The following is a 23,851-nucleotide window of genomic DNA, read 5'->3' as shown; positions in this document are numbered from 1 at the left end:
AATTACTTGCGCTTTGGCACTCGACTCAGAGACAACCAGTTTGATTTCTGGTGTTGGAACAATTTTCATTTCTAGTACAGGGTGTATCAAAAAGAATCATCTGTTTTTAAAAAAATCATAACTACTGTGTTATTTAAGATAACTGTGTGAACAACATACTGTTGGAAAGAGCGAACTCTTGAGTTTTACATGGTTTCTGCCAGGTAGCAGCAGTGTGCACCTACTTCAGTTTGGGTAACATTGGTTTCAGGACAACAGAAAGCATTTTGTGTTCCACATTTTGTGCAGTGCAGGTCAGCAATAGCTGTTCAACCTGACTTTTGTACTAGGTATGCTGAGGATCCTCCTACAGCAAAGAGCATTAGACAGTGGTATGAACAATTCTGAGAAATAGTTTGTTTGAGTAAAGGCAAATGGCTAGACCATCTCTGAGAGTCTGACACAGACGTCAGACGCATACTGCATTGACATATGTCGTGCATCTGAAGGGAGCCATATTGAACACCTATGAAAAAGTATGAAAAAAAAACTGTGAGTTTCCTGTTCATCAGAAAACAAAATTCATTGTATATGTTTATTAGTTTCAGAAATATAGACATGCCAAATTGGATGATTCTTTTTGATACACCCTGTATTTGGCTGGAAAGGAAAGAAGAGGACTGATTTCCAAACTTTGAGCTTTTAAATTCCAAATCTGTACACATTGTCTGTTGGTCTGATGGCATGTGACATTGTTGACACTGATGCCACTGTTGATTCTAATTTGCCCATTGGCCATTGGAAATGAAAGTTAAGTTCGGTAGCCTCCTTGGTCCCGTTTAAGAGGTGTAGGCGATGAGCTGGCAATCCTCCTCTTCGTACAACACAGCCACACTAAACCATACTCACATCCATTACTGTCACATACCCTTAACAGATACACCTGAGACACAGTTCCCACAATTAATGAACGAAAGGTGCCATTGTGCGTGGAAGTAGGGAAACCTTTACTATGAGGCGGCTGAACCTGCCTCTTGAGGTCCCCCAGCCAGACATACCATACAACTTTATTTACTTTTCTTGTATCCTTAAATGCCCCTTTTTTCCAAGTCTTTCCTCCCTTATGCATGGAGGAGGAGCTTTTGGTTCCGAAAGGTATCTCAACTTCTTTCCATCTACTGTGAATTTGCGAGATAATTTTCTCCACCCACATTTCAAATATTTCCATCTTATGAACCTTTTTCGTAGGTGCTAAATGATGTAGGACATATCAGTGCTCTATTGTATATCAGTACAATAAGAAAATAGGTAAAAAGTATGTGTGGTTCAATAAGCAATCAGTTTTGACGATGAACAACAAAGTAATGGGGGCAAAATTAGAGCTTGCTTAAATTCTGTAACTGACTTACAAGTTGGCTTTTTAAATGCCAACAGTATTGCTTCAGCAACAGCTGCTGTTATTAACTGACAGTTGAGCCCATTACTGTCTGTACAACTTGATGTTGCACTTTTAGGATAAGTGACTCTGGCAGAGCTGTAGTGTAATGCAAAATGCTTCGCTGCTGTGACTTGTGTTGTAACTGCTTCTTTTGATCTGTAGTAATATTGGCATTTCCTTGTTAGATTATTTGTAATATTGGTTAATAATATAGTATGGTGGTGGACAGTAAAAGTCTGTATCTCTTGTTACTAGATAAATAATACAGCCCTTCAGTAGAATCTTTTAATTCACCCTTTAACTGTGTATTTTTGATTAAATTCAGACCATGTTTGTTTCTTCTAGTAGCTATGTATTTTTCATTAATTCATACCATGTTTGATTCTTCTAGTAGCTATGGCAGGCTGTTGCTGTCTATATTGTGTATAATTATGTTTTATTCTTGTGGTCAGGAAGAATTTAGAGCAACTACTGTATTGCGTGGTGGTGACTCAGTAACACTATCCGCTGTTTCTTCTACACAAATGCCAGACACTTTTGAGGGAACAGTTCCTCATTTAAGTTCCGGAAGTGCACGTCCTATGCCACACTTCCAGCATCTACTTTCTAATTTACAGGTGAGACACTAAAATTTTACTAGGATAATGTTTTGTACCTTTTTTCATGATAGATAAACACTTTTCATCTTTATTATAACCACAAGAGATATTAATTTTGTGAAGCTAAAATGATAATGCTGAACACTTGCTTTAAAATTTTGAGGGAAAAATGGTAACACAGCATGTACAGAAACACAGCTTTAATAATAAAGCTTTATAAAAAGTTGTAGAACCAGGAAAAACACAGAGTTAGTAGTCACTGAAGTAGTTTTTAAACATTCGCATTCCACATAATATGATGTTAGAGTTCAAAGGTACTAAGAATACTGCACTGGGTCATCAATTCCACTTATAGAAGAACTTTCACAGATACTGCAGGAGATAAGTGCAAAGGAATGAAAACAGGCACAATTTGAGCAAGACTATTCAAGAAAAATAAAGCAAAAGCATAATTCAATATTTATTCAATCATAATAAGGAATAAAACAAGACTGTAATTTTACTGATTTGTGAAGTTGAATGAATTGTGGTATGATATTACAAATTCAATACTGTCTGAAGGAAGAAATAGTAAAGAAAGAAATTTATTATATGTTTTTAACACACAATTTCAAATGTGTAGCTGGGAGATTAATCACTGTGTTCCTTATAGGATTTTATGATTCAAACATATCATAGAACTGAAATCCTGCAGCAAAATAATCCCACATTTTCATATGTGAACAGTTCTTTCCCTTGTGCAGTAATTATATAATGTCGTTCATAACAGGTAAGCCTGAGAGGCCTAATTATTTTGCTTCAGCCTACCTGAGAGTTTGAATTTTTAGGAAGTCCTAGCTTTATCCATGTACATTTGTGTCTTAGCAACTTCATGGACTGCATCTCCGCAGGGATATTTCTGCAAAATATCTTTATGAGCCCTCCAGTAATTAGAGTGATCAGATAGAGCAATGGAGTTTGTAATCTGGTTGCTCAAGAAAGTTAAGTCCTCTGCAGGTCACAGTGATGTTACTCACTGATTCCCTTGTACTTGCGCAGTGGTTAGACACTGGACTCGCATTCGGGAGGACGACGGTTCAATCCCGCGTCCGGCCATCCTGATTTAGGTTTTCCGTGATTTCCCTAAATCAGTCCAGGCAAATGCCGGGATGGTTCCTCTGAAAGGGCACGGCCGACTTCCTTCCCCATCCTTCCCTAATCCGATGAGACCGATGACCAAGCAGTCTGGTCTCCTTCCCCAAACCAACCAACCAACCTTGTACTTAAATCTTCTACGATGTTATCTACATCAGTAATTGCACTGGTTTTCTTTTTGACTGTGTTTGTGAAAAATTTATTATAATGATTCCCTTCTTGTAAAGAATTAAAAGTTATTTGGCTTTCAGTCATTATGTTTGTTCTTTGGATTTAGCACAAAAGTAAACTGTGTGGTGAGATGCTCCAAGAAGAATCTAAAGCATTTAAATATTTTATAGTATGGTACTTCCTTCTGTGAACAACTAGCCTCACATGAAACAATTTCTACTTGATTTATTCAGCCTTTACTACATTTGTTAAAATAAAAATTCCTTTAAAACACTGCACTTTGCATGTCACTACACTCACAAAAAAAAAAAAAAAAAAAAATGCTAAGATTTGTTCATGTAACTTTAACATTTGAGGTTCAGTTGATAAATATGTCACTTTGTTTCCGGCTGAATTGTCTTCTTAAAACGTATAAAAAGGCGACTATTTGCATTATGATGAAGTACCCTTGGCACTTATTCACCTTCAGCACTCACAGCCTCCTATACAGCCACAAGGCAAAAAGTTTCTTCACGTTCCATTCCTTCCTTTTGTGCACCTCACTTGGAATGAGTCTTGCATGAAAAAAGTTAATTTTACCACCTTCATTAAGCAGTGTATAATGATGATGTAGTTTTTTTTAAATAAGGAAACATAAAATAGAATATAGATAATATATACTTCAAAGCAAATAGTGTCCTCTGGATTTTTTGTTTGAAATCACATGTATGACGAGTCCAAGTGACATGGTGCACAAATTCATCTAGCCCCAGGTCTCTTACTTTCAATTTTGGATTTTCTTTGAAAAAGGAATGTCTCCCCCTTCCCCCCACTTATTGCACACCAAAGCCTCTCCCAAAGGAGTGTTCTCAGGCCATCCCATCTGGACTGCTGAAATGGTTTTCTGTAAAAGCAGATCAGCAGCCATGACAGCTGTGACCTCCCTTGCTGTTAAACGAAAATACAACACCATCTACTGTAAGACATCATCCAATGTGAAAACGAGATCCTCCTGTTTATTGAGCTCCAGACTGGATGCTGTTGGTAACATTATAGTGCATATGCAGTAGTGTGCTGTGTGGTGCATTATCAATGTCATAGCAATAATTACTGAGAAAGAGTACCAAGCTCTGCTAATGGAGAGCTGTCCTATCCAGTAGCTTGGAATGAGGAGGGAATAATGAAGTCAGTGGGTTGTAGTTGATGATGTGTTGGAACTTTGCTCCATACAGAAAAACATGAAATTCTTTAATCCCATAAATGAGACCCAGCACATCCTTTTCAACCTGTGAACAGTTACTTTGCACTGCTGAAAGTGTCTTCAGTGCATAAGCGATGGGCTGCTTGGTGCTAGCTGGTTTCTGATGCAATAGGCCCACACCAGTATCCCATGTGGTGACATTAAAGGAAGACATCAGAGCAATTCAGAGGAGTGCTGCTAGGTTTGTTACGGGTAAGTTTGATTAGCCAGCAAGTATTATGGACAAGCTTTGTAAACTCAAATGGGAATCCCTGCAGTTACGACAACATTCTTTTCATGAGATACTGTTCAGGAAATTTAGAGAATCAGCATTTGAGGCAGACTGGAGAATGATTCTACTGCCACCAACATAGATTTTGCATAAGGATTACAAAGATATGATGAAGCAAATCAGGGCTCATACAGAGATTATAGATAGTCATTTTTCCCTCACTATATTTGGTAGTGGGACAGGAAAGGAAGTGTCCAGTAGTGGTACATGATACCATCTGCCTTACACCATATGCTGGCTTGCAAAGTCTGTGTGTATATGTAGATTTACTGGGATGCATTGATGGCCATGGTTGTCAGCTTACCTGGCATAAAAGAGGCCAAATATGAAATGGGGCACAACCACTGCTTGAGGGACTGAAAAGCCTATTGATAGTGCATGGACCACACAAATTTGATGCCCTTTTGAGGAAGTCACTTAAGATGGCAGGTGTGTGTGGACTGGGAAATGAACTCAGCATAATAAGAAATCTTTCCCAAAAAGGTCTGGAGCTCTTTCAAGTTCTTGGGCACCAGCGTATTGATGATGGTTTTGACATGCTCATCTGTAGGGATGAGGCCATCTTTGCTAAGCACATGTTCCAAAAAATGTACCTGTGGTGCAAACAAATTATGTTTTTCCAATTTTAAATGAAGGCCATTCACCAGAAGCACTTGGGAAACTGCCTGCAGAGTTCCCTCTCATGTGGAGCCTATAACCCAGATTTCATCAAAGTAGTTTACACGACAGGGAGTGTCCTTAATCAAATGCTTCAAATATCTCTGATAAATTCCAGAGGCAGATTAATCTCAAATGCCAAAGGGGGTGTTGAGCACTAAGAAATGATGAGAAGTGATGTCAAATTGAAACTGAAGGTATGCTTCGCTCAAGTTGACGTATGAAAAATATTGGCCCCTGACAATTTCACCATCACCTTCAGATGTGGAAATGAGCCCATGACACACTGCATGTTAACTGTCTGTTTAAAATTGCCACAAAGCACAAGGTGCAACTGGCTTCTGAATCACCACCAGAGAGGTGGCCCACTGACTATACAAAATAGGAGAAATGATGCCAAGTTTCTGTCAACAATGCAAATCAGCATTGAAATTAGGCTGGTGTGACAAAATTTATGTACCGCTGATGGCTTATGGGAGACGTAGGCCTCAAAATCTTCAGTCTGCCCCAAGGTATTCTCAAACACCTGATCGTATGACCTTATTAAAGAGTCCAAATCTTGAAGGGAACCAATTGGGACACTAAGTGGACCTTGTGAACTATCTGGAATCCAGAAATCTGTCAATAGTGAATTTGCCACTAATAACATAAGTTGCCTTTCCACAGCCTTATAACATTCTGAGACATAGAATAAGCTTCTTGTTATAAAATACTTGTTGATATAATGGCTGTTACAGTGCACGATAGCCAAAGAGTCTGTATGTGTCTAAGTTAATTAGGCTGACCATTGCCTCCGGGTCTACCTGAAACTCAGTTGGTTGCCCACCCATCACCAATGTTAACAGAATTTGCTAGGGCATCAGAGACAGTCTTCACACCATGGAAAACACTGGGGCCTCTGATAACCATCTTGCAGCATGCCAACTGTCACAAACTGATGCCAAATGGCCTGTTTCTCAGCATATTCTACACGACATCTATAGGCAGTCCTGTCTGGTATGCGCCAAATGATGACTGGGGTAGCACTGCCTTTGTGCCCTTTGAGTGGAAACAGATGCGGAAGGACAGTGATGCTGAAAACCTGAATAATGTCGCTCACAAGTGGAGATCATGACTCTTACTTAGTTGTACCCTCTGAGCTCACAACAGGCAAAGTTTGGCAGCACTGTTGACATTATTGCATTAAAACTGTCAACAGCATCGCCATATGGCAGCTGAGCAGATGGCAGTCACCTGGCCAACCACATGGCCCACCAGGGGTTGTTTACTGCACATATCTACCTTCACCAGTTGCCAGAAAGTACATCCTTTGATGATGCCATAAGTTCAAGTGAATTGTCAATCTGGGCAACTTTAGCTAAAAAAGTGTCGGACAAGGCCAAAGTCCTAGAGGGGGCCTCAGAGTCAGATGCTATGCATACGATTTTGTTCCTAAAGAGTGAGTATGCATACAAGCACATAAGGCACACCAAAACCAACACTTGCATGAGAGATCTTGTGGGCAGTGATCCAAGGCACGTACAATCTGGGGCACTTCCAGTACTGGTTGAACTGCAGTCATGACCACATGGGTTTGATGCCCCAAGTACTGAGTGAGCAACTGACAGAGGCCCTCAGGGTTAAGTTTCTCACGTTCAGTAGAGGGCTTCAAATTTTGTATAATTTTGTACAATTCCACACTGCTGGACAGTAACAAGGAGGCTTTACCAGCTGGACTGATGACACGCCTCACCAGCACAAGTAACTCTCCAACCTTTCCATAGATTTATCACAAGTGGCATCAGGGTCAGCAGGGGAGAAGGCTTCACGACAAATGCCCAGCCCACCACCAGCACTGTATGAGAGCAGATCAGTTCTGCATTCTGTTTGAGCAGCTTTTGCATCTGCTCCTGCTGCAGTTGTCATTGCTTTTGGAGGCACAACTGTTTCACCAGTATTGCAAAAATGTTGGGTCCATGGTGACCACAAATTAACGTTAAACAAAAAAAATTAAACATTACACACATAAGAATGTCCTCTGTTGCCAGTTTTCTACCTCCACAGGTGTGACAACGCTGTGGAAACCATCCTATTGGCACAAATGTCACTACTCCCACAGTGTGTGTGCCACACAAAAGTTGCGGAATTCAACCTATGGAGAGGAAAAAACTCAATGTACAGATCAGTCTACTGGCAAGCAGAGAGTCTGAATGCTTTGTAGAGACTGGAATGGAGAGAAGCACAAAATGCAACAAGTGCAAATGAACAAAACAAGTACTGTGTGGAACCAAGAACACGGCACAATGTGAAAGCCAGGTCCGTGTTAATCGATTTCAGTGTAAGAACTGACTGACCCAGCCCATTTCCACTGGCAAGTAAACAACTGGGTAGTGGTTCTGCCCATACAATGCTCTGTGTGTCTGTCTATTATAGCTATGCACCCCACTCTTTTCTCGAGATCCACACCAGCTCATGTGCAGCCATATGTATGCCTGTCGGAGGGGATACCAAAACTAGCTATAAACAAGCATATAAATTATTTCGTAATTGAAATTTCATTAGTAGTTTTTGTTCTGCAGAAAATACTTTTCTTTTGTAATGAAAAAACATGGTAAGTTTTGTAGTTTATTAGTTATTTTGAACCTACGTAATAGAAAGTCTTACACAAACAGTTAAAACAAATTCCCTTGAAGTCTGAATAATGATATATGGAGGATTATTTACCATGGCATTCTTACTTATTTTGACTCCAGAAAATTTCTTGATAAACTTTTATTGACTAAAAGCATGTTCCTCACTTCATTGTGTGCTTAAGAGCGGAATCCCTGCAGTTACGACAACATTCTTTTCATGAGATACTGTTCAGGAAATTTAGAGAATCAGCATTTGAGGCAGACTGGAGAATGATTCTACTGCCACCAACATAGATTTTGCATAAGGATTACAAAGATATGATGAAGCAAATCAGGGCTCATACAGAGATTATAGATAGTCATTTTTCCCTCACTATATTTGGTAGTGGGACAGGAAAGGAAGTGTCCAGTAGTGGTACATGATACCATCTGCCTTACACCATATGCTGGCTTGCAAAGTCTGTGTGTATATGTAGATTTACTGGGATGCATTGATGGCCATGGTTGTCAGCTTACCTGGCATAAAAGAGGCCAAATATGAAATGGGGCACAACCACTGCTTGAGGGACTGAAAAGCCTATTGATAGTGCATGGACCACACAAATTTGATGCCCTTTTGAGGAAGTCACTTAAGATGGCAGGTGTGTGTGGACTGGGAAATGAACTCAGCATAATAAGAAATCTTTCCCAAAAAGGTCTGGAGCTCTTTCAAGTTCTTGGGCACCAGCGTATTGATGATGGTTTTGACATGCTCATCTGTAGGGATGAGGCCATCTTTGCTAAGCACATGTTCCAAAAAATGTACCTGTGGTGCAAACAAATTATGTTTTTCCAATTTTAAATGAAGGCCATTCACCAGAAGCACTTGGGAAACTGCCTGCAGAGTTCCCTCTCATGTGGAGCCTATAACCCAGATTTCATCAAAGTAGTTTACACGACAGGGAGTGTCCTTAATCAAATGCTTCAAATATCTCTGATAAATTCCAGAGGCAGATTAATCTCAAATGCCAAAGGGGGTGTTGAGCACTAAGAAATGATGAGAAGTGATGTCAAATTGAAACTGAAGGTATGCTTCGCTCAAGTTGACGTATGAAAAATATTGGCCCCTGACAATTTCACCATCACCTTCAGATGTGGAAATGAGCCCATGACACACTGCATGTTAACTGTCTGTTTAAAATTGCCACAAAGCACAAGGTGCAACTGGCTTCTGAATCACCACCAGAGAGGTGGCCCACTGACTATACAAAATAGGAGAAATGATGCCAAGTTTCTGTCAACAATGCAAATCAGCATTGAAATTAGGCTGGTGTGACAAAATTTATGTACCGCTGATGGCTTATGGGAGACGTAGGCCTCAAAATCTTCAGTCTGCCCCAAGGTATTCTCAAACACCTGATCGTATGACCTTATTAAAGAGTCCAAATCTTGAAGGGAACCAATTGGGACACTAAGTGGACCTTGTGAACTATCTGGAATCCAGAAATCTGTCAATAGTGAATTTGCCACTAATAACATAAGTTGCCTTTCCACAGCCTTATAACATTCTGAGACATAGAATAAGCTTCTTGTTATAAAATACTTGTTGATATAATGGCTGTTACAGTGCACGATAGCCAAAGAGTCTGTATGTGTCTAAGTTAATTAGGCTGACCATTGCCTCCGGGTCTACCTGAAACTCAGTTGGTTGCCCACCCATCACCAATGTTAACAGAATTTGCTAGGGCATCAGAGACAGTCTTCACACCATGGAAAACACTGGGGCCTCTGATAACCATCTTGCAGCATGCCAACTGTCACAAACTGATGCCAAATGGCCTGTTTCTCAGCATATTCTACACGACATCTATAGGCAGTCCTGTCTGGTATGCGCCAAATGATGACTGGGGTAGCACTGCCTTTGTGCCCTTTGAGTGGAAACAGATGCGGAAGGACAGTGATGCTGAAAACCTGAATAATGTCGCTCACAAGTGGAGATCATGACTCTTACTTAGTTGTACCCTCTGAGCTCACAACAGGCAAAGTTTGGCAGCACTGTTGACATTATTGCATTAAAACTGTCAACAGCATCGCCATATGGCAGCTGAGCAGATGGCAGTCACCTGGCCAACCACATGGTCCACCAGGGGTTGTTTACTGCACATATCTACCTTCACCAGTTGCCAGAAAGTACATCCTTTGATGATGCCATAAGTTCAAGTGAATTGTCAATCTGGGCAACTTTAGCTAAAAAAGTGTCGGACAAGGCCAAAGTCCTAGAGGGGGCCTCAGAGTCAGATGCTATGCATACGATTTTGTTCCTAAAGAGTGAGTATGCATACAAGCACATAAGGCACACCAAAACCAACACTTGCATGAGAGATCTTGTGGGCAGTGATCCAAGGCACGTACAATCTGGGGCACTTCCAGTACTGGTTGAACTGCAGTCATGACCACATGGGTTTGATGCCCCAAGTACTGAGTGAGCAACTGACAGAGGCCCTCAGGGTTAAGTTTCTCACGTTCAGTAGAGGGCTTCAAATTTTGTATAATTTTGTACAATTCCACACTGCTGGACAGTAACAAGGAGGCTTTACCAGCTGGACTGATGACACGCCTCACCAGCACAAGTAACTCTCCAACCTTTCCATAGATTTATCACAAGTGGCATCAGGGTCAGCAGGGGAGAAGGCTTCACGACAAATGCCCAGCCCACCACCAGCACTGTATGAGAGCAGATCAGTTCTGCATTCTGTTTGAGCAGCTTTTGCATCTGCTCCTGCTGCAGTTGTCATTGCTTTTGGAGGCACAACTGTTTCACCAGTATTGCAAAAATGTTGGGTCCATGGTGACCACAAATTAACGTTAAACAAAAAAAATTAAACATTACACACATAAGAATGTCCTCTGTTGCCAGTTTTCTACCTCCACAGGTGTGACAACGCTGTGGAAACCATCCTATTGGCACAAATGTCACTACTCCCACAGTGTGTGTGCCACACAAAAGTTGCGGAATTCAACCTATGGAGAGGAAAAAACTCAATGTACAGATCAGTCTACTGGCAAGCAGAGAGTCTGAATGCTTTGTAGAGACTGGAATGGAGAGAAGCACAAAATGCAACAAGTGCAAATGAACAAAACAAGTACTGTGTGGAACCAAGAACACGGCACAATGTGAAAGCCAGGTCCGTGTTAATCGATTTCAGTGTAAGAACTGACTGACCCAGCCCATTTCCACTGGCAAGTAAACAACTGGGTAGTGGTTCTGCCCATACAATGCTCTGTGTGTCTGTCTATTATAGCTATGCACCCCACTCTTTTCTCGAGATCCACACCAGCTCATGTGCAGCCATATGTATGCCTGTCGGAGGGGATACCAAAACTAGCTATAAACAAGCATATAAATTATTTCGTAATTGAAATTTCATTAGTAGTTTTTGTTCTGCAGAAAATACTTTTCTTTTGTAATGAAAAAACATGGTAAGTTTTGTAGTTTATTAGTTATTTTGAACCTACGTAATAGAAAGTCTTACACAAACAGTTAAAACAAATTCCCTTGAAGTCTGAATAATGATATATGGAGGATTATTTACCATGGCATTCTTACTTATTTTGACTCCAGAAAATTTCTTGATAAACTTTTATTGACTAAAAGCATGTTCCTCACTTCATTGTGTGCTTAAGAGCTGATGGGTGTTGTTTCTTTCCTTTGCTTCCTCTCTGTGTTGGTCTGAAAGCTTTCATTTTGGCACTTTGGCAGTACCTACTCTAAATCTTTCAATTAGTTCTTTTTTCTTATGTTATGAATAGAAATATATTACCTGTCACTGTTTGATGTAGACATAGTTGGTGTGTAACCGAGTGTGACTAGCATTTGTCTGTTCTCATTCTTTCAATGTTGGATAGAAATTTCCTTGCCTTATAAAGAGAAACACCTGTATAGACAAATATTTTCTGCACTGCTACTATCACTTGTCATGCTGTATGCTTAAAAATCTCACTTCATGTTTGTATCTTCTGTTATAAACACCCTTTTTACCTTGGCTGAAGTAAACAGACAAGATTTGGTTTTATGTATGTCAATTAATTCAGTTACTCTTGTAATTTATGGATTTAGCAAATTATTTACAATTTACCACATTTACTAGAAGACAAGAACCACAAAATGCAAATCAGATGTTCATCCTACACAGATAAGATAGATGTATTCTGCTTGGAATTAGACATTAACTGATCAACTAAGGGAGCAATGAAACTAGAAGACACGTAAAGAGAAATGAAATGAGCATATGCTCCACCTTGCAAGGATTGTGACTTCAAATTCACAGTTGTTTGAATAATGCAGGATTGCTACATACAACCTCTGGTATATTGTGTGTGCCTACAATAACATTCTCTGTTAAAATGGCTTGTACAGAGGCTGCGATGATTCCATCCTAAATTAATAAATATCCTGACAGGTGGCATCTGCACCTTCCCATTTACTTCTGCATTATGGCTGGTTAATAGATTTCTTATACAGTCATCACTTTCCAATTGAAATATTTTTTTTTCTGATAATACCATTCTACATTAAAAACTTAGTAATCTTGGGTACAAAGTTTATTTTCATTACCTGTTACAAAAGTTGAGGTAGTATCACTGTTCAACATCCTGCACCATCCAAAATTTTTTTCTGTATTACTCTGTTTAGCAAATATTATTTTAGTATTCTTATTTTGTTTTGACCTGATTAAGTTAATTTTCACTTCATTTTATGACAGCTTACAATATTGTGTTTTAATACTTATTTTGCCTGTCAAGAATTTCTGATGCTATGTCTTTGTGAACTTGCACAATAACAAAGAGCACAGACACTTTGGCTATTTCAGACCTTCAGCAACTCAAGAGGACATCGCACTGTCAGTGATTCAATACCCATTGTGAAATATGGCAAACCAGATGAAGACATGTACGAAGATGAATTTGGTCCAGCAGTTGTCTTAGGAAGAGGTAAAAACAATCATTTCCACATTTGTAGTATTTATTATTTTTAATGCGTACTAGAGGATAAAAAAAAAACAAATCAAATTAATCTTTTGGAAAAAATTATGAATAGTACTGGCTCAAAATTCACATAAAACCACAAAGGTAGAATAGAGCAAGTCAATAAATTTAAATACCATCGACAAACTACTGTATGTGGCAGAATGGACTAGAAATGTTTGAAATGGATGTAAAACTTATTAAAATGGAAAAAGTTTGATTTTACAAAAAATATCTACAACAAGAAATACATATTTGGAAAAAACAAAACTAAAACGCTATTGCCCTATCACTGAATTAACTTTAATCAACAGAAACTCCAGGTATGAATATCAACAATGTAGGAAAAAATAGATTACTACTTACCATAAAGATGACACATTAAATTGCAGACAGGCACAATTAAAAGACACTTGCACAAAGCTTTTGGCCACAGATTCATTAGAACAAGAGAAACACACACCATTCATACACACAAACAAGTACACCTCACACACATATGACCACCAACTTTGGCAGAAAAAGGAGGCAAGTGGGAAAATATGGGCAAGTGCATTGGCGGAGGGTGGCAAACAAAGAGGGTGGGAGTTGAGAGTGGGGAGGAGGTGATAGGACAGAGGGGGTGGAAACTGTTGGATGGAGGGTGTGGTGATAGTATGTTACCATAGATTGAAACCTGTATAATTATAAGTGTGGAGAATGCGTTGTAAAGATACCTCTCACCTGTGCAGTTCAGAAAAGCTGGTGGTGGGGGAGAGGATCCAGATGGCTCAGGTAGTGAAGCAGTCACTGAAATCAAGCATGTTATGTTCAGCTGCGTGTTGTGCCACAGTGTGGTCTACTTTGCTCTTGGCCAGAGTTTTGCTGTATCTGTTCATCCTAGTGGACAGATGGTTGGTAGTGTTACCAATATAAAAAAACTGTGCAATGATTGCAGAAGAGCTGGTAAATGTCAGATGTTTTCACAGTTGGTCCAGCCCCTGATAGGGTAGGATAACCTGTGACAGGACTGGAATGGAATCCATTTACAATGAAGCTATCATCTAGTTTAATCCTCTGATTTGGTGACTGCTAACTCTAATGTCTATCTCTTGATTTGATAATCAACCACACTGTCTTTGTCTTACTTTTATTTTTTAAAATGAATGTATTGTCTTTTGTGGCCTCTTCAACTTTCTTTAGACATCTAATATATACAATAAAATGCCTGTTTTTGTTTTATTTTAGTTTGTCATGGCATTTACTTTTTCTGGCACTAGAAATTTTCATACCTTGGATTATCCTTTCAAATCTGCTAGATATTTTGTTGCATATTGTTCTAAGCAGAAACGTTTCATTGAACATTTCAAGAAAGCTACTTAGAAATTTCTCATAGTTACCACTGCTTGAATGAGTCCTGTCATTAGACCATTTACCTCCCTTAACTTTTTACTAAATATAGTTGCATTTTTCATTTATGTTCCTTTGCATCTGGCTTTTGTTAATGAAATTTATCTGTTACTTTTTGGTACTTATATGAAACATGCAGAGTGTTCAGAAGTTCCTAAATCCAGGCAAAATTAATAAACATTTTCAAATATGTAATTAGTTAAAATATTATAAATAAAGGACACTGCGCATTTACTGTATTGGGTTCAGAGATGTTTACTTTGAAAACAAAGTGATTTTATTATTTCATTGAATTTGGATTTATCATTGTTATTAACTATAATATTAATAATGAATTCAGAAAATTTTACAACTTTTTTCCTTTTTTGTTTATTGAAAAATTTGATCAAAGCGCTGAAATCTGACCAGAAGCTCTGATACACAGTAAATAGAAACTGCTATGGTGTTTAGGTCCCTTAACTCTCAGATATACACTGTTCATTCAAATAATCAAAATCATTTCTTATTTCTTGTTTTAAATTGGAATGTAGAAGTGTACATTTGCAAAAGCTGTTGGCTGATTCGAAATTTTCAGTTTTATTATGAATTTTAATATTATGTTATTTTATTATCTGTAAACCAATTTTCATTGAGACAATAAGTTTAACATTTTGTGTTTGTAATCAATAATTTGTGGCTCATCAACTTTATAACTTTCGTTTGCAAAGTCATTACTTGACCATTAATATTCCAGTGCATATTGTAGAGACTTCCTTTCTTATTTATGATTTCAAGCATACTTTTTCATAGGTAGTATTTTCATTTTACCGTTTTTGTTACTGAACATTGTTAATCATACATATCCTTCCTTGTATGTTGTTCCTACTATTTTGAATTTTCCATGTATCAGCAAACATTGTACTAAGAGTTTTGGATCTTAATCTACTTAAGTGTAAACTGTCTTTATCTAAGCATTTATTCCTCAATAACTTATTCATATTTATAAACATTGCACTTAGACTAGGTTGTTCCAGCTCACATGCTTCCTGGTGGGCAGGCAGGGTCCCATGGGCACAGGTGGGCAAGTAGCTGATATGTGGGCAGTCAGGCAGCTGTGCTATAGTGTAAGCAAAAGTACTACAGTGGATGGGAGCCCACAACTGTAAATGGCCAAGTGACTAGCACATGAGCAGAACATGTCCAATAGAGCTGCCTGGCAGGTGGTCTACCCATTCTGCACCAGCCTGTGAGTGAGCCAATGGGTGCTACACAGTGCCAATGCCCCATGGGGCAGCCTAGGAGCAGTTTGCCTTAGGCTCAGTTTTTGTTTATATCACATTTAATTCTCTCTTTACGTTGATGACTGACAGATCTTCTGCAGACAGTGCCTCTCAGTACAATTCTAGGTCTTTTGAAGTCTACTGGCATATTGAATTAAGTTTTTTGTTGCTCTAACAATTTCCTCTTTACTCCTGTTTCTATGAGAATTCATACAAGTGTTGATGAAGATTCTTTTGTAATACACTGAAGTGCCAAAGAAACTGCTACAGGCATGCATATTCAAATACAGAGATATGTAAACAGGCAGAATACGGTGCTGCGGTTGGCAATGCCTATATAAGACAACAAATGTCTGGCGCAGTTGTTAGATCGGCTACTGCTGCTACAATGGCAGGTTATCAAGATTTAAGTGGGTTTGAACATGGTGTTATAGGCAATGCTTGAGCAATGAGACACAGCATCTCCAAAGTAGCGATGAAGCGGGGATTTTCACATACGACCATTTCACGAGTGTACAGTGAATATCAGGAATCCGGTAAAACATCAAATCTCCGACATCGCAGCAGCCGGAAAAAGATCCTGCAAGAATGGGACCTACGACGACTGTTTACTGTGATGCTGTTTTTGAGAATATTATCACCTATCGCCTAACTGTTCTTGCAAAAACATTTTTTTTCATGCTTTATGTCACAATTATTTTGCTTCAGGATTGACAATTCTGCTTTTAAAGTGTAACTGTCACCACATAGCACTTTCGTATTGTCTTCTTGTGAAATCAAGTGGAAACAAGTTCATGTTTTTTTCCTACAAACAGCCTAGGCATGACCATTTAATATAATCACTAATAACTCTTAAGCGCACTTTTCATGTAGCTTCACACCCAGAATTCCTTTTACATTCACTTTCTGGCACTTTTTTTACACAGCACACAAATTTCTGTCTTTCACAAGTGTTGTGTCACTACACTTGTTAACATGTGCGTCTGCAGACTGTCATTTTTCTACATTATTTCTTTAAGAAAATTACCTGACTCCAACATTATGCTCCTCTCAAACAATCTTTCTTCTCAGCCAGAAGAAACTTATGTGTAGTTTGTATGCTGTGATGATTGAGGCACTGGAATCATTGGTAAATTAAACCACACACATTTTCAGTAACTTGCCACCAGCCATAAAAACTTTAACAACCAATGAAATTCAGTTTAAGAGAAGCCTAAAGGATTTATTGGTGGCCAACTCCTTCTATTCCATTGATAAATTTCTCAGTAGAACAACTGATTTTTACTGATTTATTTGTGTGTGTGTGTGTGTGTGTGTGTGTGTGTGTGTGTGTGTGTGTGCGTGTTGGCCACCAATAAACTGAATTTCAAGCAAGTTATTGAAAATGTGTTCCTGAATAATGCACACTTTTTTGTACAAGAGTAAGTGACTTCAAATCCTTGTGGAGATTATTCTTATTTCTACTATTGATTCCACCAACTGAGCTATTGGTTTGAAAAAGTGATGTATCTTTAATGACAAATTTCATTAAGGAATAAATATATAGGCAAGCAGTAGTTAGTATCCCTACTTCCCTACACAGGCCTCTGCAGGATGTTCTCGAGTTCACACGACATATAACTCTTATTGCACATTTTTGTTCCCGGGAAACTTTCGCTTGGCTTGATGAATTACCCCAAAAATAGTTCTGTATGATATTATGGACTGAAAGTAAGCATAGTATGCCAGCTTTTTCATTTTTATGTTCCCTATGTCTGACAGAATTCGCATTAGAAATCTAGATTTGTTTAGACAGTTCAGCAGTTCTGTGGTGTGCTCCTCCCAGTTGAATTTATTATCAAGCTGTAATCCCAAGAATTTAATACTGTCTACCTCTTCTATCTGCTTGTCATCATATGTTAGGCATATACTCATGGGACACCCCTTACAAGTTCTGAATTGCATGTAGTGTGTTTTTTTCAAAGTTTAGTGAAAAGAATTGGCTAGGAGCCAGTGATCAATGTCCACAAATATTTTATTAGCCGATCTTTCTAAGACTACACTTGATTTACTATTTATTGCAATGTTTGTATCATTGGCAAACAAAACAAACTTGGCATCTGGTAATGTTACTGATGGAAGGTCGTTGACATAAACAAGAAAAAGTAAGGTTCCTAAGATTGGAACCTTGTGGGACCCCACATGTAATTAGTTGCCATGCCTGATAGCTTAATACATGTCTGTTTCCTAATAACACCCTTTGTTTCCTGTCAGAGATATAAGATTTGAACCATTTTACAGCATTTCCTGTTACACCATAATATTTTAATTTACTTAAAAGGATATTGTGATTTACATAGTCAAATGCCTTTGACGGATCACAAAATATACCAGTTGCCTGCAATTTTTTGTCTGCTCAATTAAGTACATTAAGTGTAGATACCCTTCTCAATATCAGAACCCTTTAGAAATCCAAACTGTGTCTTTGACAGTATGTTATTTTTGATAAGATGGTTATAAAACTGATTGTACATGACCTTTTCTAAAATTTTTGAGAATGCTGGCAAAAATGAATTTGGATGGAAATTTGACACTATTTCTTTATCTCCCTTCTTAAACAGTAGCTTAATTTCAGGATATTTCAACCATTCAGGGAAAATTCCAATGATAAACAACTGGTTACACAGATAGCTTAATATGTTACTTAACTGAGAATCACATTTTGTAATTAAATTTGTTGATATTTCATGATCAAACAGTTGCACGTATGTTTGTTATAATGTGAGTCCTGATACAAAATAATTAATTACAATAAAGTAAAAGAATGAATGCTGACAAATTTGAAATTGATAATGATTTCATTAATAAAAATATCCTAAAACAAAATAGTTACCAGTTAACATTTCAAGAAACTGTACTGACTTTGCATTGACATTCATGGTGTTCAACCATATCTACAGTGGATTAAATTAAGCAGGATTATAGTTTGTTTCATGTTCTTACTGATCTTCCATATATTTCAAAGTTAGCCGGCCGCTGTGGCCGAGCGGTTCTAGGCACTTTAGTCCGGAACAGCGCTGCTGCTACGGTCGCAGGTTCGAATCCTGCCTCGGGCATGGATGTGTGTGATGTCCTTATCTTTGTTAGGTTTAAGGAGTTCTGAGTTCTAGGGGACTGATGACCTCAGATGTAAAGTCCCAGAGTGCTTAGAGCCATTTGAACCATTTCTAAGTTACTTCATTGTACTCTAACCTGTGAAATATTTTTAAAAAATTATTTCTGTGGGAGTTCACAGCCTCAATGTGTTTTTTGAATGAAAATATGGGCAAGATAGGCTGCATTATTATTTTTTTGTCTATATGATTGGCCAATTTTGACATTTGGTCTTTTTCAAGCATGTGTCTTAGGTTTCCAGCATCATTTTACATTAAAATATATAACTGGTACATATCGAGAGGAATACCTCTTGCTTCTGTGCATATGCAGCACAAAAACAATATACTATTGTGCCTGGTTACATCTATTGATTTGTATGTTCATTCTTTAGAGGTAACTCCTCTTTCTTATGAGTATGAATTGTGTGTGATATTGTAACTGTTCTCCATGTAACTGATATGTATGAAGATAGGGTTCCTTTATTAATATTGTTAAACATGTTACAGGAAGTGCTGAAAACCTTAAGTTTGACTGGATGATAACTGAGTGGTCCAAATGTTCACAGACTTGTGGAGGCGGTGGCTTTCAGGTAACTGGAAAACAAGCACACCATATTTATGTAGGTATAAAGTAGTATGTTGTGGCATAAATAGTGAAGTTGTTACCAGCCTGGTAGTAGGTTTGAACTGCATAGTATTTAACTAGGTATTGTTCTGCTGGATATGGTTTGCCCTTGCAACCTTCGAACTGACTTACCCAGCCAGTTATGGAGATCTACAGTGACTCCAAATTATGGTGCAACTCAAAATTTTTTATGTATATAAATTATTGCTAGAGAAGTGATAAGTTATGGAAACAATATTAGGACCAAACAGGGACTGAACCTCAGACCTTTGAATTTGTAATCTGACACCCACTGAGCTGCCACATCACACCAGTTGGCCAATACTATAAACAAATAATCTGCATCTTTGAAAATCAAACATTTTTGCTTCAGAGAACATATAATAATTAAATATGTAGGCTAATTAGCAGTAAGCTAAAGAGAGGATAAATAAGAGACACAACCGTGTACTAGACAAACTGTACCAAGAAGCCAATATAGCAGAAATCATAAGATGTAAGTGACTACAGTGGGCTGGACATTGGTTCAGATGGAACATGACAGATGTCAACAGGAGCTCCAGGATTGCATCATGACAGGTAGGAGACCCCTGGGAGGATGAATGGCAGATGACAGTGATGGATAAAAGACAATGGAAAAGAAACTTTTAGCAGAGCATGATCCATTGAGCCAGATGTCATAAAAGAAAAAGTAAGATATCTGTACATTGCACAGTAATTTTGAGTAACAGAGAAATATGATGACATGCTAGAATGTACCACAGAAAAAAACTACAGCATAAGATCAGTTACAATACAAGAGAAAGGAATATCTTAGATGACAAATGACTGATTATATTTTGAAGCTAAACTGAACAGATTCTTTCTGTTCCATTTGACAGTAGGTGCAAGTGTAGAATAAGGATTTCCATGCATAACCAAATGCTCTGAAATCATATAAAAATTTTAGTTGTAGTAGAAACTTGAGGCATTTTGCTCTGATTAGATGGTGGGGTCATGTTACACGCATGGGAGAAGCGAGGTTACCCAAGAGACTCGTGGGTTCAGCAGTAGAGGGTAGGAGGAGTTGGGGCAGACCAAGGAGAAGGTACCTGGATTCGGTTAAGAATGATTTTGAAGTAATAGGTTTAACATCAGAAGAGGCACCAATGTTAGCACTGAATAGGGGATCATGGAGGAATTTTATAAGGGGGGCTATGCTCCAGACTGAACGCTGAAAGGCATAATCAGTCTTAAATGATGATGATGATGATAAACTTGATGTACAACTTGTTGTACCTTGTACCTTGGAGATGCTATGTCCATCACTCGTGAGCAACTATGACACAACGTTCAAACTCACTTAAATCTTGATAACCTGCCATTGTACCAGTAAGCATAGTAAACATACTGTCCTTCATTATTTGTTATTTTTTTAAATTAAATTAATTGCCTTTTTGTTACAAACAATACAGTTGTTACAATTGCTTAATGTAGTAACTGAAATTAAATTTTAAAGACATGGTTGTTTTGTACATTCATAAAATTCAGTCTTTGATATGTTAGAGCTTTATATCTGCTTGTTGCTGGTAACAAACTATTGAAGTGTTAATTTTGAGGTTATTCACTCATTAATGTTTTAATATTTGTTGGCATGGAAATCTTCATTTTTAAAAGGTTTTTCCCACAGTTGTTTTAAATGTGGAATATATTTGGGACATCGCAATATGATGTGAGTCAGATCTCCTTCATTTTCTGGATGTTCGCTACATGTGGAAGCGACTGTCTTTCCAGTCCTGTAGAGACGTGCAGGGAAACATGCATGTCCCAACTTCATTCTAATAATTGATGTTACATATTTTCTTAGGAGATTTTTATGGCTGTACCAGGGTTTTATTAGTATATTACATTGTACTGAAGTGAGTGAAAAGCCCTTTTGCTGCTGTGATATTTGCCACTGAGTTTCCCATTGATCATAAACCTCTGTTTTTGATACATAGAGAAAATCATAATATGGAAGCTGTGTAAGTACTGAGTCCCCTTCTTTGATACTTTCTTCAGAAAGACCATATACTATTTCATTATGCCGAATATGTGAATGTCCATTTTCCCAAATGAGATTAATGAATTTATTTTGCTCTCAATCTCATTTCATGATACAGACCTACCTTTTGTTAGTTGAAGTGGCTTCCTCTGTGACAAAATATTTCTTTGATAAAAGTCACGATTTCCATAAGTGTACCCTTTTATCAGGAGAAACAAAACTGGTGTTCTGTGGATCAGAGCATGGAATGTCAGATCCCTTAATCGGGCAGGTAGGTTATAAAATTTAAAAAGGGAAATGGATAGATTAAAGTTAGGTATAGTGGCAATTAGTGAAGTTCGGGTTCGGTGGCAGGAGGACCAAGACTTCTGGTCAGGTAAATACAAGATTATAAATACAAAATCAAATAGGTGTAATACAGGAGTAGGTTTAATAATGAATAAAAAAATAGGAGCGAGGGTAAGCTATTACAAACAGCGTAGTGAATGCTTTATTGTAGCCAAGATAGACACAAAGCCCATGCCAACCACATTAGTGCAAGTATACATGCCAACTAGTTCCACAGACAATGAAGAGATTGAAGAAATGTATCATGAGATAAAAGAAATTATTCAGATAGTGAAGGGAGACGAAAATTTAATAATCATGGGGGACTGGAATTCGATAATAGGAAAAGGAAGATAAGGAAATATAGTAGGTAAATATGGAACAGGGTTAAGGAATAAAAGAGGAAGCTGACTCTTAGAATTGTGCACAGAGCATAAATTAATCATAGCTAACACTTGGTTTAAGAATCATGAATGAAGGTTGTATACTTGAAAGAGGCCTGGAGATACTGGAAAGTTTCAGATAGATTATACAGGGTGAGTCACCTAACATTACCACTGGAAACACCTTTCAAACCACAAGAAACACTGAATAACCAATTCCGCAGACCGAAAGTGAGGAGAGGGGCTGTTGTAATTAGTTAATATAAACCACTGAGTAATGCACGGAAGTCTGATTTTCAACACATACTTACATTTTTCTAAATGGAAACCTGCTATTTTTACCACAACTGAAAATAGAAACAAATACTTAATCAATGCCATTTCTTACATAGTAAAATGTTAATTACATCCAGAGTAATTAAGTTGACACCACACAGAGTAGCCGAGTGGTCTGTGGCACCTTGCCACGGTTCACGTGGCTCTCCCCTTCGGAGGTTCAAGTCCTCCCTCGGGCATGGGTGTGTGTGTTGTCCTTAGCGTATTTAGTTTAAGTTAGATTACGTGGTGTGTAAGCATAGGGACCAATGAACTCAGCAGTTTGGTCCCACATAAACTTACCACAAATTTCCAAAAGTTGACACTTGAAACCTTAGAAGTTCGGTCATTTGTTGTAATAAACAAGATATGTAGGGGTATGTTTACAAAGACTACGATGTTTACGAATTTGGCTGTCTCTGTGTCTGCATGTAGTGCTTGCTGAATTTGTCCTTGTACTCAGAATAACTGTAGTACAGTTTGTTACCGGACATCTGTGATACTGTACTGTACACAAGTAGAACAGAAGTATGCACAGTAGATACATGAGAAGGTCGCAATAGCAACAGTGTTGTAAGAACTGTGAAAATGGTTTATTCTAACTCTGAAAATGTAGAGATCATACTCATCTATTGCGAGTGTAGACAGAATGCAGCTGCAACCTGCAGGTTGTATGCAGAACAGTACCCGGACAGAGATCACAAACAATTGTATGCAACAGGTATGGTTCTAACATGCAAACAGGTCTGTAACAAACCCATCACAGGAGAAGCAGGTGCAGTTGGTGTGTTAGCTGCTGTTGCCGTGAACCCACACATGAGTTCACATGATATTGCTAGAGGCAGTGCAATGAGTCAAAGTAGTGTAATGTGCATACTTTATCGTCACAAATTTCACCCGTATCATGTGTCGCTGTATCAGCAATTACATGGAGATGATTTTAATACTCAGGTGATTTTCTGTCAATGGGCATTAACAGAGAATGCATTGCACTTCTATCTGTTTACTGATGAAGCAGGTTTTACAAACCATGGTGTAGTGAATTTATGAAACATGCGTTACTGGTCTGTGGACAATCCTCACTGGCTTTGACAGGTAGAGCGACAGTGACCCTGGAAGGTGCGGAGTAATTGGCGACCATCTCATTGGTCCTCACTTCATTGAACGCATGCAGACAGCTGGAAAATACATAGTTTCTACAAAACGATCTGCCAGCATTGCTAGAAAATGTCCTGCTGGAAACGTGTAGACATATGTGGTATCAACATGATGGTGCTCCTGCACATTCTGC

The 23,851-nt window shown here is 38.3% G+C and overlaps 1 protein-coding gene across 1 annotated transcript in view; it reads left to right on the top strand.

Annotated features, from left to right (window-relative positions):
• Window positions 1–23,851, top strand: part of LOC126262931 (protein madd-4-like) — a 469,727-nt gene that overhangs the window by 404,934 nt on the left and 40,942 nt on the right. Inside the window, exons 18-20 of the mRNA XM_049959860.1 lie at window positions 1,870–2,034; window positions 12,934–13,072; window positions 19,395–19,477. Coding sequence (XP_049815817.1) covers window positions 1,870–2,034; window positions 12,934–13,072; window positions 19,395–19,477 — 387 coding nt within the window. The remainder of the gene's footprint in view (window positions 1–1,869; window positions 2,035–12,933; window positions 13,073–19,394; window positions 19,478–23,851) is intronic.

Source organism: Schistocerca nitens, chromosome 6, assembly GCF_023898315.1.
Source record: "Schistocerca nitens isolate TAMUIC-IGC-003100 chromosome 6, iqSchNite1.1, whole genome shotgun sequence".
In the NCBI taxonomy this organism is placed as follows: domain Eukaryota; kingdom Metazoa; phylum Arthropoda; class Insecta; order Orthoptera; family Acrididae; genus Schistocerca; species Schistocerca nitens.
Note: the sequence above shows the minus strand (reverse complement) of the source record. Positions and strands in the feature narration are given on the sequence as shown.